Source organism: Balaenoptera musculus, chromosome 1 (assembly GCF_009873245.2).
Source record: "Balaenoptera musculus isolate JJ_BM4_2016_0621 chromosome 1, mBalMus1.pri.v3, whole genome shotgun sequence".
NCBI lineage: Eukaryota > Metazoa > Chordata > Mammalia > Artiodactyla > Balaenopteridae > Balaenoptera > Balaenoptera musculus.
In genome coordinates this window covers 155,081,547-155,098,830 of record NC_045785.1, presented here as the reverse complement: position 1 = coordinate 155,098,830, position 17,284 = coordinate 155,081,547, and the positions used below count along the sequence as shown (strand labels likewise).

The 17,284-nt window shown below is 36.9% G+C and overlaps 1 protein-coding gene across 3 annotated transcripts in view; it reads right to left on the bottom strand.

Moving 5' to 3' along the window:
- The window catches only part of EXO1 (exonuclease 1), a 46,566-nt gene that overhangs the window by 17,453 nt on the left and 11,829 nt on the right, over positions 1–17,284 (bottom strand). For all 3 annotated transcript variants that reach the window (XM_036849651.1, XM_036849578.1, XM_036849701.1), the window contains exons 7-10: positions 16,657–16,869; positions 14,597–14,784; positions 13,808–13,904; positions 1,749–1,974 (exon numbers count right to left, since the gene is read on the bottom strand). In XM_036849651.1, the coding sequence (XP_036705546.1) occupies positions 1,749–1,974; positions 13,808–13,904; positions 14,597–14,784; positions 16,657–16,869 (724 nt within the window). The remainder of the gene's footprint in view (positions 1–1,748; positions 1,975–13,807; positions 13,905–14,596; positions 14,785–16,656; positions 16,870–17,284) is intronic.

Sequence of the window (17,284 nt, the reverse complement as noted above, 5' to 3'; positions counted from 1 at the left end):
CTGTGGACAAAATCCATTGATAAATGGTAGTTATAACGAAGCAGACTTAGTCTGACATAGGTAATTTACTGATGAGCTCTCTACATAAAATTAATAAGCCTACCTTGATGGTAGAAGAAGGGAAGGAACTAATATGTACAGTGTACCTGCTATGTACCAGGGCTTTTTTATATGTTATATCACATATACAAAAATTTGTGAGATAGGCAATATTGTTCCCATTTCAGAAGAGGAAACAAAGGTTCAGAGATATTATCATGAAAAAGATTTAGGTTCATAAGGAATCAGGACATTTGGCCAAACATGAATAATCTATACCTAAACTTAAAAGATAAGGGCATGAACTAAAAGTTTGCAAGGGCTTTGTTTTGTTTTTGTTGTCAGATATTCATTCATGTAATGTCTGAGGGAAAGAAGGAAGAGAGAAGAAATGGATTACAATTATCTTTCCACTTCTAAACATGTTCTACGGTGGAAAGAAAAAACCTTTTCTCAATACCTAGTATTCCATTCTCAGCACTTCTGTTCCACACTGTAATGGAGGTTCCAGTAGGCAAGAAAAAGAAATAAAAGGTATCCAGACTGGAAAAGGAGAAGCAAGACTATCTTTATTTGCTGGTGATAGGGTTGTCTACATAGAGAATCCTAGAGAGTCTAAAAAGAGATACTAGAACTAGTAAGTGATTTTAGTAAGGTTGCAAAACACAAGATTAATATACAAAAATCAAGTGTATTTCTATAGACTAGCAATGAACCAGAAATTGAAATTAAAAATACCATTTACAACAGCATCAAAAATCTGAAATATACAGATAAATTTGACAACATATGTGCAGGACCTGTACACTGAAAACTACAAAGCATCGCTGAAGACTTAAACTAAAGAAGACTTAAATAAATGGATCAGAAAACTTGATATTGTTAAGATGTCAATTCTCCCCAAACTTATCTATGGATTCAACTAAATCCCAATCAAATTCTCAGCAGGCTTTTTTTTTTTTTTTTTTTTAAGAAATTGACAAGTTGATTCTAAAATTTGTATGGCAATGTGAAGAACACAGAATAGCCAAAACAACTTTTCAAAAGAACAAACTTAGGGACTTATACTACTGGATTTCAAGATTGACTATAAAGCTACAGAAATCAAGACAGTGTGTCTGGCATAAAGACAGGAAAAGAGACCAATAGTACAGACCTGCACATATGCGGTCAACTGATTGTCAACAAATGTGCCAAGGCAATTCAATGGAAAAAAGATAATCTTTTTAAAAAATGGTGTTGGAACAATTGGATTGCCATATACAAAAAAAAGTGAACCTTGATCCTTACCTCACACCATATAAAAAATTAATTCAAAATGGATCAAAGGGGCTTCCCTGGTGGCGCAGTGGTTGAGAGTCTGCCTGCCAATGCAGGGGACACGGGTTCGAGCCCTGGTCTGGGAGGATCCCATATGACACGGAGCAACTGGGCCTGTGAGCCACAATTACTGAGCCTGCGCGTCTGGAGCCTGTGCTCCGCAACAAGAGAGGCCACGATAATGAGAGGCCCGCACACCGCGATGAAGAGTGGCCCCCGCTTGCTGCAACTAGAGAAAGCCCTCGCACAGAAACGAAGACCCAACACAGCCATAAATAAATAAATTAAAAAAAAAAATGGATCAAAGGCCTAAATGTAAGAACTAAAACTATATAACTTCTAAAATGTGACCAATTCTTACTAGTATTTCAGAAAAACAAAATACATACCACTTCTTGGTCTTTTTGCAATGGATGACTTCCTTGGAAGATTTAACCCTTTAGTACTAATCACTAGTTCAATGCCCACAGTACTTGGATTTTCCTTCACCTTTGTAGCATCTGAAACAATGTCCAGCTCAAGTCTAGGGCAATAATTCCTATGCCAAATGCTATTAATATTAGATGACTTTTGACATGTTTTGTCAGTCCAACTATGACTTCTTGATTGGGCAGTCTAAAATAGTAAAAGGAAAAAGGTTACTTTAAGAAGAAAAACAGTTAAATCATTACCCTCTGTATCAACATAAATTATAAGTAAATAATTAAATTACCCCTTTGAACAGCTTTTGATGAAATATCTGTCCTCTAATAATAACATTTTCTACTTTGCTGGTCCTATACTTTTCCATTAAATGTGTCTTGTATTCCTAGGTCTGTTTCTCTCCCAATGAGGGTCAAGCAAACTCATTAGCTCACTTCTAAGAAATAAAAAATGAATCTTCCTAAGATGAACAGTGTAAGAAATAAAACTACACTTGAAGAAACATGACCAGAAAAAACGTACTTTTAAAATTTGAGTATTAGTTCAATATACAATACTAATTAGTTTAATAATCATCTAGCAATAAGCTTCTAAATAATCACTGACATACCCTTTACAAAGGACCTGAAAATTAACACCATAAAATTATGTATTTAATCAACTATCCCATCTCTAGAACTTGGATGAGTTCAAACCAAAACAATCTAATTTACAAAACAATAGTTTCTTTAGTAGACAATACCTATGTATTAAATAGGTATGTATTAGTAGACAATACCTACGCATTAAACAGAAAGCTACTTTGGTCTACATTGAGTCATGCATAAAACTTTCTCCAAGAAAGAACTTATTGACAGTAAGGATTGGTAAATAATCATTTTTAATGCTAAAACAAGTTATTCACAATTATTAACTATTTTATTTTATTATTTTTTTCTAAATATATTTTAGATGAAAATGATCTGCTAATAGGATGTCAATGATATTCTAATAGAGTAGGAGAGGCACAGGGAAAAATTAACACTGGTACAAAAAATGTTGGTACTAGGGTGTGAATTCCACCTGACAAAAGTCCCACCTGAATCTGGAATCTAATCTTTCACTTAAAGAAAGGACTAAAAATAAAAATAAATAAATAAAAAATAGGTGACATTATTCATAATATACTCTGAGAATTAACAAGGAAGGTAATTTAGAATAATTGAGAGAATAGGTAAAATAAAGACAGTTTAAGCAGTATAGCTCATGGCATTAGATCCCACTAATGGTTTTATTAAAAAAAAAAAGAGAGACCAGAGGGCAGACAGCAGAAGCAAGAAAAACTACAATCCTGCAGCCTGTGGACCAAAAACCACATTCACAGAAAGATAGACAAGATGAAAAGGCAGAGGGCTATATACCAGATGAAGGAACAAGAAAAAAACCCCAGAAAAACAACTAAATGAAGTGGAGATAGGCAACCTTCCAGAAAAAGAATTCAGAATAATGATAGTGAAGATGATCCAGGATCTCGGAATAAGAATGGAGGCAAAGATTGAGAAGATGCAAGAAATGATTAACAAAGACCTAGAAGAATTAAAGAACAAACAAACAGAGATGACCAATACAATAACTGAAATGAAAACTACACTAGAAGGAATCAATAGCAGAATAACTGAGGCAGAAGAATGGATAAGTGACCTGGAAGACAGAATGGTGGAATTCACTGCTGCGGAACAGACTAAAGAAAAAAGAAAGAAAAGAAATGAAGACAGCCTAAGAGACCTCTGGGACAACATTAAACGCAACAACATTTGCATTATAGGGGGTCCCAGAAGGAGAAGAGAGAGAGAAAGGACCTGAGAAAATATTTGAAGAGATTATAGTCGAAAACTTCCCTAACATGGGAAAGGAAATAGCCACCCAAGTCCAGGAAGTGCAGAGAGTCCCATACAGGATAAACCCAAGGAGAAACACGCCGAGACACAGAGTAATCAAATTGGCAAAAATTAAAGACAAAGAAAAATTATTGAAAGCAGCAAGGGAAAAACGACAAATAACATACAAGGGAACTCCCATAAGGTTAACAGCTGATTTCTCAGCAGAAACTCTACAAGCCAGAAGGGAGTGGCATGATATGCTTAAAGTGATGAAAGGGAAGAACCTACAACCAAGATTACTCTACCCGGCAAGGATCTCATTTAGATTTGATGGAGAAATCAAAAGCTTTACAGACAAGCAAAAGCTACGAGAATTCAGCACCACCAAACCAGCTCTACAACAAATGCTAAAGGAACTTCTCTGAGTGGGAAACACAAGAGAAGAAAAGGACCTACAAAAACAAACCCAAAACAATTAAGAAAATGGCCATAGGAACATACATATCAATAATTACCTTAAACGTGAATGGATTAAATGCTCCAACCAAAAGACACAGGCTTGCTGAATGGATATAAAAACAAGACCCATATATATGCTGTCTACAAGAGACCCACTTTAGGCCTAGGGACACATACAGACTGAAAGTGAGGGTATGGAAAAAGATATTCCATGCAAATGGAAATCAAAAGAAAGCTGGAGTAGCAATTCTCATATCAGATAAAATAGACTTTAAAATAAAGAATGTTACAAGAGACAAGGAAGGACACTACATAATGATCAAGGGATCAATCCAAGAAGAAGATATAACAATTATAAATATATATGCACCCAACAAAGGAGCACCTCAATACATAAGGCAACTGCTAACAGCTATAAAAGAGGAAATCGACAGTAACACAATAATAGTGGGGGACTTTAACACCTCACTTACACCAATGGACAGGTCATCCAAACAGAAAATTAATAAGGAAACACAAGCTTTAAATGACACAACAGACCAGATAGATTTAATTGATATTTATAGGACATTCCATCCAAAAACAGCAGATTACACGTTCTTCTCAAGTGCGCACGGAACATTCTCCAGGATAGATCACATCTTGGGTCACAAATCAAGCCTCAGTAAATTTAAGAAAATTGAAATCATATCTAGCATCTTTTCTGACCACAATGCTATGAGATTAGAAATGAATTACAGGGAAAAGAACGTAAAAAACACAAACACATGGAGGCTAAAGAATACGTTACTAAATAACCAAGAGATCACTGAAGAAATCAAAGAGGAAATAAAAAAATAACTAGAGACAAATGACAATGAAAACTCGACAACCCAAAACCTATGGGATGCAGCAACAGCAGTTGTAAGAGGGAAGTTTATAGCTATACAAGCCTACCTAAAGAAACAAGAAAAATCTCAAGTAAACAATCTAACCTTACACCTAAAGGAACTAGAGAAAGAAGAATAAACAAAACCCAAAGTTAGCAGAGGGAAAGAAATCATAAAGATCAGAGCAGAAATAAATGAAATAGAAACAAAGAAAACAATAGCAAAGATCAATAAAACTAAAAGCTGGTTCTTTGAGAAGATAAATAAAATTGATAAGCCATTAGCCAGACTCATCAAGAAAAAGAGGGAGAGGACTCAAATCAATAAAATCAGAAATGAAAAAGGAGAAGTTACAACAGACACCGCAGAAATACAAAGCATCCTAAGAGACTACTACAAGCAACTCTATGCCAATAAAATGGTCAACCTGGAAGAAATGGACAAATTCTTAGAAAGGTATAACCTTCCAAGACTGAACCAGGAAGAAACAGAAAATATGAACAGACCAATCACAAGTAATGAAATTGAAACTGTGATTAAAAATCTTCTAACAAACAAAAGTCCAGGACCAGATGGCTTCACAGGTGAATTCTATCAAACATTTAGAGAAGAGCTAACACCCATCCTTCTCAAACTCTTCCAAAAAATTGCAGAGGAAGGAACACTCCCATACTCATTCTATGAGGCCACCATCACCCTGATACCAAAACCAGACAAAGATACTACAAAAAAAGAAAATTACAGACCAATATCACTGATGAATATAGATGCAAAAATCCTCAACAAAATACTAGCAAACAGAATCCAACAACACATTAAAAGGATCATACACCACGATCAAGTGGGATTTATCCCAGGGATGCAAGGATTCTTCAATATATGCAAATCAATCAGTGTGATACACCATATTAACAAATTGAAGAATAAAAGCCATATGATCATCTCAATAGATGCAGAAAAAGCTTTTGACAAAATTCAACACCCATTTATGATAAAAACTCTCCAGAAAGTGGGCATAGAGGGAACCTACCTCAACATAATAAAGGCCATATATGACAAACCCACAGCAAACATCATTCTCAATGGTGAAAAACTGAAAGCATTTCCTCTAAGATCAGGAACGAGACAAGGATGTCCACTCTCACCACTATTATTCAACATAGTTCTGGAAGTCTTAGCCACGGCGATCAGAGAAGAAAAAGAAATAAAAGGAATACAAATTGGAAAAGAAGAAGTAAAACTGTCACTGTTTGCGGATGACATGATACTATACATAGAGAATCCTAAAACTGCCACCAGAAAACTGCTAGAGCTAATTAATGAATATGGTAAAGTTGCAGGATACAAAATTAATGCACAGAAATCTCTTGCATTCCTATACACTAATGATGAAAATCTGAAAGAGCAATTATGGAAACGCTCCCATTTACCACTGCAACCAAAAGAATAAAATACCTAGGAATAAACCTACCTAGGGAGACAAAACACCTGTATGCAGAAAACTATAAGACACTGATGAAACAAATTAAAGATGATACCAACAGATGGAGAGATATACCATGTTCTTGGATTGGAAGAATCAACATTGTGAAAATGACTATACTACCCAAAGCAATCTACAGATTCAATGCAATCCCTATCAAATTACCAATGACATTTTTTACGGAGCTAGAACAAATCATCTTAAAATTTGTACGGAGACACAAAAGACCCCGAATGGCCAAAGCAGTCTTGAGGCAAAAAAACGGAGCTGGAGGAATCAGACTCCCTGACTTCAGACTATACTGCAAAGCTACAGTAATCAAGACAATATGGTACTGGCACAAAAACAGAAATATAGATCAATGGAACAGGATAGAAAGCTCAGAGATAAACCCACGCACCTATGGTCAACTAATCTATGACAAAGGAGGCAAGGATATACAATGGAGAAAAGACAGACTCTTCAATAATTGGTGCTGGGAAAACTGGACAGCTACATGTAAAAGAATGAAATTATAACACTCCCTAACACCATACACAAAAATAAACTCAAAATGGATTAGAGACCTAAATGTAAGACTGGACACTATAAAACTCTTAGAGCAAAACATAGGAAGAACACTCTTTGACATAAATCACAGCAAGATCTTTTTGGATCCACCTCCTAGAGTAATGGAAATAAAAATGAAAATAAACAAATGGGACCTAATGAAACTTCAAAGCTTTTGCACAGCAAAGGAAACCATAAACAAGACGAAAAGAAAACCCTCAGAATGGGAGAAAATATTTGCAAATGAATCAACGGACAAAGGATTAATCTCCAAAATATATAAACAGCTCATTCAGCTCAATATTAAAAAACAAACAACCCAATCCAAAAATGAGCAGAAGACCTAAATAGACATTTCTCCAAAGAAGACATACAGACGGCCATGAAGCACATGAAAAGATGCTCAACATCCCTAATTATTAGAGAAATGCAAATCAAAACTACAATGAGGCATATCACCTCACACCAGTTAGAATGGGCATCATCAGAAAATCTACAAACAACAAATGCTGGAGAGGGTGTGGAGAAAAGGGAACCCTCTTGCACTGTTGGTGGGAATGTAAATTGATACAGCCACTATGGAGAACAATATGGAGGTTCCTTAAAAAACTAAAAATAGAATTACCATATGACCCAACAATCCCACTATTGGGCATATACCCAGAGAAAACCGTAATTCAAAAAGACACATGCACCCCAATGTTCATTGCAGCACTATTTACAATAGCCAGGTCATGGAAGCAACCTAAATGCCCACTGACAGACGAATGGATAAAGAAGCTGTGGTACATATATACAATGGAATATTACTCAGCCATAAAAAGGAACGAAATTGAGTCATTTGTTGAGACGTGGATGGATCTAGAGACTGTCATACAGAGTGAAGTAAGTCAGAAAGAGAAAAACAAATATCGTATATTAACGCATGTATGTGGAACCTAGAAAAATGGTACAGTTGAACCGGGTTGCAGGGCAGAAGTTGAGACACAGATGTAGAGAACAAATGTATAGACACCAAGGGGGGAAAACTGTGGTGGGATGGGGATGGTGGTGTGCTGCATTGGGTGATTGGGATTGACATGTATACAGTGATGTGTATAAAATTGATGACTGATTAAAAAAAAAAAACAAAAAAAGAGAGAAATAGGCAAGTAGAAAACTTGACTGGGAAGAAAAAATCTTAAATAAATAATAAGAATTAGTTTGATGTACAATTAGTGGTTCTGAAAGAAATTTCTCTATGAAAAAAATAATCTGATAAGGATTTGGACTTATGAAGGATGGCCATCTTAGTGAGCCATAACATTCCCAATTGTATCTGAACATTTTCAATACAACCAATTATTTCTGAGTTTCTCAAAGGAAAAACTTGAGAATCATTTTGATGAAGTTATAATATCAGTAATTGAAATGTGTAAAGAAGATAGCAGAATAAAGACTTTTCAGTTCCCTTTTTCTACAAACTTCCAATTATAAGGTAAATAAGCCACAGAGCTATAATGTACAGCACAGGGAATACAGTCCTCCCTCAGTGGCTGCAAGGGATTGGTTCCAGGACCCCCACAGATACCAAAATCCACGATGCTCAAGTCCCTTATATGAAATGGAATAGTATGGTCAGCCCTCCATATCCGTGGGCATCTGTGGATTCAACCAACCACAGACCCAATTCAACTGAATCCTTGGATGCAGAACCCATGGATATGGAGGGCTGACCAGTATAGTAAATAATACTATGGGACTTCCCTGGTGGTCCAGGGCTTAAGACCCCACGCTCCCAATGCAGGGGGCACGGGTTTGATCCCTGGTCAGGGAACCAAGATCTCTCATGCTGCACAGCATGGCCATAATAATAATAATAATAATAATAATAATAATAATAATAATATTGTAGTAACTCTGTATGGTGACAGATGGTAAGTAGACTGATCATGATAATTTCTTAGTGTATATAAATATTGAATCACTATGTTGTACTCCTGAAACTAATATGTCAATAAGTCAATAAGAAAAAAATCATCCCCAAAGCAATAAGAAGAAACAAACACAAATACCATCTACAGAAAAATTAGGAGATATCTGTAACTTCCAAACCACAGTGAAGACAAGAGTATAGAGAGAAGAATTTAAAGAGCCTAGCCCAAGGAGGGAGGGGCAAGATAGGGGTAGGGGATTAAGAGGTACAAACTACTAGGTGTAAGAAAGCTACAAGTATATATTTTATAATACAGGGAATATAGCCAATATTTTATAACTATAAATAAAGTATAACTTTTAAAAATTGTGAATCACTATGTTGTACACCTGAAACTTATATAATATTGTAAATCAACTATACCTCAATAAAGAAAAAAATAAAGAACTTAGCCCAAGAAAGATCAAAGTGTCTTCAAGCATCTGCAGAAAAGAATATCAGTAAAAAACCAATTCTGGACTTCCCTGGTGGCGCAGTGGTTAAGAATCCGCCTGCCAATGCAGGGGAGATGGGTTCAAGCCCTGGTCTGGGAAGATCCCACATGCCGCAGAGCAACTAAGCCCATGCACCACAACTACTGCGTCTGCACTCTAGAGCCCGCGAGCCACAACTACTGAGCCCACATGCCACAACTACTGAAGCCTATATGCTTAGAGCCCGTGCTCCAGAACAAGAGAAGCCACCGCAATGAGAAGGCCACACACCACAACGAAGAGTAGCCCTGCTCGCTGCAACTAGAGAAAGCCCATGCACAGCAATGAAGACGCAATGCAGCCAAAAAAAAAAAAAAAAAAACCCCACAAATTCCACATACAGAAACCTGAAGACTCGGAAATTTAAGGGATCAGGTACCATGGAGGCCACAAGTAGGGGGAGGGCTAAAAAAAGGTTTATTTGGCTCCTGGGCACTCATGTTCAGTCTGTCCATACAGTCAATTCACACCCATCTGCCTTCAGAGTGACTGGACCTTTGAAACCCAGAAACAATAACATAAAAACAGTAGGTACTTCAGAAGATGAAAAGATCCATTTGTCTAAAGACAGAGATCAAATGAAAGGCTAAATAATGAATAGTGGGGAACAGCCCTACCCCTTCCTGGTCCAACCCAGCTCATTTCCCTATCTTGCTCTCAAAATGCAAACAGCCACATTTACATAGTTAAGTAGAAATTGGAGGATCCCTTTTTGGAAAAAAGAGAAAACATGCTGATGTTTGGGAATTCACAAAACAAAGGCAGCTTGTTGCCAACCAGTTCACCAATGAGTAAAACCCAAGACTATAAGCCCCACTCATTCACACAAAGCTTCTTAAGCTTCTCAGTGCCTCTCCCAAACAGGAACAAATTGACAAGAAGCTCTAGGTGTTTGAAAAAAGTCTCCACCATGAAAGAGAAAAGCCAAAACACACAGAAAAAAGAAAATCCAAAGCAAACAGAGATAATGCAGAGAAGAGAAGAAAATGTACAAGAGATTATAATTAATATTCTGAGAGGGGTGGGGGGGAAGAGGAGATTACATCCATGAAATAAAACAAAATCTTTAAAAAATCACAATTAAAGAAAGGGTTCTTAGATATGAAAATGATAGCAAAAAGTAAAAATTCAACAGAATTTTCTGCAGTGATAGAAAAGTTCTGTGCTGTCCAACATGGTAGCCATTAAGGACTTTAAAAGTGGCCAATGCAACTAAAGAACTAAAATTTAATTTAATGTTAATTAATTTAAATAGCCACATGTGGCCAGTGGCTACATACTGCATAGTGCAAAGTTGAAAGACAAAATAAAAAAAAGTTTTTCCCAGAAACAGCAAAAGACAAAGACATGAGTAAGATAGAAAAGTTCCAGAATTTGAAGACCAGAAAAATCCAATATCTAATTAATAGAAGCTCCAGATACAGAACAAGAGAAAACAGAAAAAAGGAACTAGCAACCTGAGTGTAAGGTTTATATAATTTGAGTTGATGAACATAAAGTTCTTTTTTAGTATCATTATGAATTTGTGCTCCCTTAATAAGCTTAGTTTATTTCAGCTGACAGTAACGATTCTTGTCAATGCTCAAATGGTCACCAGTTTGTCAGTGGCCATCTTCTCTAGGCTCACCTCTTTTTCTTTCTCAAGGTGCTCTGATTCCTTTACCTGGTAAACACTAAGACATTCTTGGTCCAGCCAGAATGAACTACTTAGAGTAACTTTAACATGTTATCCTCTTTCACACATGCTGTTTTCTTCAGAGTGGAACCACTCACCCATCTTGAAAATCCCCACTCATCTTTGTAAAGCCAGGACACACACCAGTTCCTCTATAAGGAGACAGTAGAGGGCTTGGCTTGGAATCAGAGCTCCGCTATTGATTAAATGCGTGAGCTGGCAAGTCGCCTAACCTCCCTCTAATTGTTTCCTCATCTGTAAAATGGAAATAACGATACTGACCTCAGAGGCTTGTTAAGGAGTAAATGAGTTACTATGTCTAAGTTGCTTAGAATGGCACTTAGAACACAGCAAATGCTCAAGAAATGTTTGTTATGATTATTAAAAAGTACTCTCTCCTAGGGACTTCCCTGGTGATCCAGTGATTAACAATCCGCCTTCCACCGCAGGGGATGCAGGTTTGATCCCTGGTCAAGGAACTAAGATCCCACATGCCATGGGGCAACTAAGCCCCCATGTCGCAACTACTGAGCCCGCATACCACAACCAGAGAGAAGCCCACGCACCGCAACAAAAGGTCCCGCATGCCACAACAAAGACCCCACGTGCTGCAACTAAGACCCGACGCAGCCAAAAAAAAAAGTATTCTCTCCTTAGGTGGAGTTAAGTGCATGCCCTTTGTTTCCAGGGAGCCTCGAATACATCTATTATAGCACTTACCATATTTCTATATATATAACCATGTGTCTCTCCCTTAGACAATGAGTACCTTACAAGCAAGGATTACGCTCTGCTTTTCTTTATATTCCAGAACACTAGCTAACCTAACTATGCTTGTTATAGTACTTAACAAATGCTTAGTAAAGAACTGAATGGTGAGTAAGGGTAAAGATCTGGATAACTATGAGAAAGGAGAAACGATTAACCAGAATGACAAAAAAGAAGCAGAAGGACTTAGCAATGAAAGAGAAGCCAGGGGTGGGGGAGGAGCAAAATAGGTGAAGGAGAGTAAGAGGTCCAAACTACTAGATATAAAATAAATAAGTTACAAGGATGTAATGTACAGCACAGTGAATACAGTCAGTATTTTATAATAACTCTGTATGGAGTATAATCTACAAAAATATCAAATTACTGGGCTTCCCTGGTGGCGCAGTGGTTGAGAGTCTGCCTGCCAATGCAGGGGACACGGGTTTGAGCCCTGGTCTGGGAAGATCCCACATGCCGCAGAGCGGCTAGGCCCGTGAGCCACGACTACTGAGCCTGCGCGTCTGGAGCCCGTGCTCCACAACAAGAGAGGCCGCGACAGTGAGAGGCCCGCGCACCGCGATGAAGAGTGGACCCCGCTCGCTGGAAGTGGAGAAAGCCCTCGCACAGAAACGAAGACCCAACACACCCAAAAATAAATAAATAAATAAATTAAAAGGAAAGGAGGGGGGAAATTGATAAATGAAGATTAGTGTTAAAAAAAAAATCAAATTACTATGTTGTACACCTGAAACTAATACAGTTGACCCTTGAACAATATAGTTAATCTGAGTATAATTTATAGTCAGCCCTCCATAACCGCAGTTCTCCTGCATCTGTGGATTCAGCCAACCAACGACCGTGTAGTACTGTAGTATTTGCTATTGAAAAATACCCGTATGTAAGTGGATGTGTGCAGTTCAAAGCCACATTGTTCAAGGGTCAACTGTATAATATTGTAAGTCAACAATACTTCACTTAAAAAAAATTAAATTCCAAGTCTTCTAGTCTGAATGAAAGAGATCATGTAACTGACATTCATTCATTCAACAAAAAACATGGTAAATATAATATGGCAGTGAATATCACAAAACCCTGCCTTTATGAAGACTACACTCTACCGGGAAGAATCAGAAAATAAACAATAGAGACAAAATTTATGTAGTAACAGTGCTAAAAAGAAAAAATGTTATTAAGGAAAGCTGATAAGAAACAAAGAGTTTGCTTTTGACTGTGGATAGATTATAGGAAAGCATTTATGTAGATTCAGGCGACATTCAGAATTATGTGATTGGTATACAGACTAGAGATTGGGTTAAAGATGTGCGAGTTCTCTGCATAAATGAGATAATTAGAGTCATAAGAACTTATTTAAGGAATAAATCTGAACATAAACGAGAACAGAGTCTGAATGGAAATATGAACAGAAAAGAGAGAATGGTGGGAGAGTGTATCATAAGAGATACATACATACAATTGGGAAAAAGTAGAAGAAAACAGGAAAGGGCTCAGAGACACATAGCAGGGGTGCTCAGTAAGTATTTGCTAAATTGTGAATGAGCAAAAAGTCAGTTTTTACTCCCCAAGGGAGGTATTTCTAGGTTTGGTCTTCAACAATGCCAAATGCCAGAGGCTGAAAAGGGTGAGATGAAAAAAGGTCATCAAACATTTGGTATATTCAAATGAAATGTTCAAGTGTAATGGTTTGATAATACATTTTGTGGTCACTTTTTAATTTAAGGAAATTAACCAATATACCTATGTTCTAAGAGATATATTTTCTCTAACATCGAGTTGTTTTCAATCTACACCCTGCATAATGCCTGGATATAGAAATGCTTAAAAGATGTTTACTAAATGAAGATTTGCCTTTAGTCACAGTTCCCGAGACATAATTAAAATGTGCTCTTTTAGAAAGAAGTCTTTAATATGTTACCACGGCAGTGTCTGGATTGTAGTCATCAATCTGTTCGAAAGTATTTATATCTTTATTTCCAAGTGCGATTTGAAGAGCTATAGAATCATCAACATATCTAGGTTGGTAAGATTAAGGAAAACTGCTTTTATTAACAACCAAACAAATGATACTCTAATAAGACAGAAAAGTGTGTTCTATTGTCACAGAAAATCTTCAGGTTTATGACTTCAATGGACCTTACGTACTTTCCACGTTCAGCTTTACTGAAACCACAGGCATAGTCTACTAGTCACAGCAGGAGTTGGCTATTTTCTGAAGCAAAGTCCCAAGGCATCACTTATTCCCTGTCAAGGGAGACGGAGAGGAAAGTCTTGGTGACTACCTATGTGACTCACGGCTCTACCTCACCCTGGATGTACGTGGCCAGTGGCTGTGGGAAGAGCATCCTCAACTGGCATACTCATATGCCCAGAGCGTTCTTCCTGGTTAATTGAGCTTGCTTGCCATGAGAGGTTCTCTTAAGTGCCACCTTTGGAGCATGTACCTTAAGTGACTGACTGTACATGTTTCTGTCAAGTAAATCTAAGTAATTAGCAAGTTATAATGGATGAGCCTCAGGTTTATAAACAAAAAGTTACTCTAAATTTTCGCTAGCATTGTAATTAAATTTAACAAAATAAAGATTTCACTATAAAAAAAGAAAGCAAAAAACAATTTGCAAACTTTTTGCTGAATGTCTCACTAAAAAATCACCACAAAAATACGGAAGAAGTGCAAAGTTCTACCATTCTGGTTCAGAAAGGATACCGCCCAGCATAGCTTAGTGTTTCAGGATCAATGTCATCTTCATAGGCATTCAAAGGGATGAGTTTCCTTTTGATGGGATCAAAAACTAGCTGATAGAGGAAGGTATTATTGGCCCGAATAAATCCTTTGATGTAATCTTCTGGTACTGTTATATTCATCTTGAGATAATGTCCAATTTTCTTGATAACCTAATAATGAATGTAAAAATATTTATGAGTTATCTGCAGATAAAGAAGAGGGAATGCATTATTCCCAACACCCATCACTTTACATTAGAGATGGATGAGGAGGGATAGAAAAATCAATTGCTTTTATCTACATTAAAAACCTCTACCAGTAAACACAACCATGTCATGACTTAAAATTCTAAGTCTCTATAACAGTATTTTCTTTGGTTTTTCTATTATTAATCCGAAGAATGAAAAATTCAGTTACACATCAAATTTACATTCCTTGGTATAACTTTAAGATACATTCTTCACTCTCAAAGTACCTTTCACCTAGAAAGCAAAAAACAAACAACACACAAAACCTAAGAATTAAAAAAAACCCAAATATTCATAGATCATATTTTAAAAATGAAGTCAACATTCTAATTCCTGTTAGAGTCATGGATGATTAAAGCTGGAAGGGGTTTTAAATCTTTTATATCAAACTCAGAGACAAAGAAGAGAAGACCCAGAGAACTGAAGTGATCCTGTAGTCACAGGCTAGTTAGTACATGTTGCTCTATTCTGAAATCTGCCACCATCTCCCAACCTTGAGATCTGTCTATTTTAGTACACCACCCTTAGTCCTGAGGACTCACATTTTGTACCCTTGGAAACAAAAAATGGAAATTCTGCTCTGCAAACTTTAAGGGCTTAAGAGAACTACTCAAGGTGGGGTGGGGTAGGAATAAGCTTCTTTAATGTATGTTTAATTTTTTAAGGTTAAAGAAATCAGAAAAATTATAGAGCAGTGATGTATGGGGTCTCAGAGTTTTCTAGAAAATACATGACACATGATACCACATCAAATTGTATGAGGAAGTAATACAAGAATACAGCTGTACTCTATTAAGCCACATTAAAGACATTTACATAAATGTGCAATTCCTCTCATAACTTTCACTTGTTTTAGAAGATAACTACTTTTCATAAAAATATGATATTTATGTTAAAATGTAATGAATTAATTATCGTTAATTTTAAGTGAATTAATAAACATTTTGATTTTTCTGTTTCAATCTCTTTTTTTTTGGCTGCATTGGGTCTTCATTGCTACATGCAGGCTTTTCTCTCTAGTTGCAGCAAGCGGGGGCTACTCTTTGTTGCAGTGCACAGGCTTCTCATTGTGGTGGCTTCTCTTGTTGCAGAGCATGGGCTCTAGGCATGTGGGCTGTGGCATGTGGGCTCAGCAGTTGCGGCACGCAGGCCCTGGAGCACGCGGGCTTCAATAGTTGCGGCACACAGGCTCTAGGGCGCACAGGCTTCAGTAGTTGTGGCGCGTGGGCTCAGTAGTTGTGGTGCATGGGCTTGGTTGCTCTGCAGCATGTGGGATCTTCCTGGACCAGGGATTGAACCTGTGTCCTCTGCATTGTCAGGCAGATTCTTAACCACTGCGCCACCAGGGAAGTTCCTTCTGTTTCAATTTCTGACTCAGTAAATATCAATAGCTATAACCCATATAAACAAAAATAATTGCCACAAAGAGATTTTAAGAGTGTAAAGGGATCCTGAGACCAAAAAGTTTGAGAACCACTACTACAGAGTAACAGGACAGAAATCAAAAGACTGTACGTTTTAACATTAATTCTACCCTAGAATATCTTACCCTTAAGTTTCTTTATATTAGTCTTTATTTAAAAAAATTACTACTTGTTTTTTGTCAGTTGCTGAAAACATGGTTCATCCGTTGCCAAAAGCAAAGTTCTAGTGTTTTACTCATTTTCTCCTTTCAATGACACCATATTGGATATGGATATAATAGAATATTTAAGATCCATATTCTGAGCAGTTCATCTATTATTTAAGAACTGCTTCAGAAACTGAATATGACACTTGGTAAATCACTCTTACCTTTAAAATATCTGGATTGTTGGCTAGTCTTAGTACTTTGCAGGCCTTGGCTAATCCAATCCCACGCAGCGATGAGAGATAGTCACAGCCTGAAAGAATGCACATATAACGGAACTTCTCTTCTGTGAACACATCCCCAAGCTGTTTGCACATTCCTAGCCGAGCCTGATCAACTTCTAGTCCATTTCCAAATTGGTCCATTTTTAAAATAACCTTCAGGAGGAATGGAAACTGTTAACACCTGAAAGAGCCATTTTTATTTTTCATTATCTAAGACATTGCAGTATTTCTAAGAAGTCTTTCTTGTTCTTTATCATAACTGAGAAGAGAGACAGGTAGGCCAGTTAATTACTGTAATATTTGCAAATAAGTTAAATTGAAGCATAGGCTATGGCTAGACAAGGTCATACGCCAGAACTCAATTGTCTTGACTCTGGTATAAAGAAGGCCCTTTTTGACATGATAACCTATTACAGGGTTATCATGTCAAATAGCAATTCATACAAAAAGCATTTTCTCCTTACTTTCCTCTTTTACATATTAAAGTAACCTTTTTGCTTAGTCTTAAAGTAATACATGCCCATTGTAGAAAATTTGGAAAACACAGAAATTCAGGAAGAAGAAAACA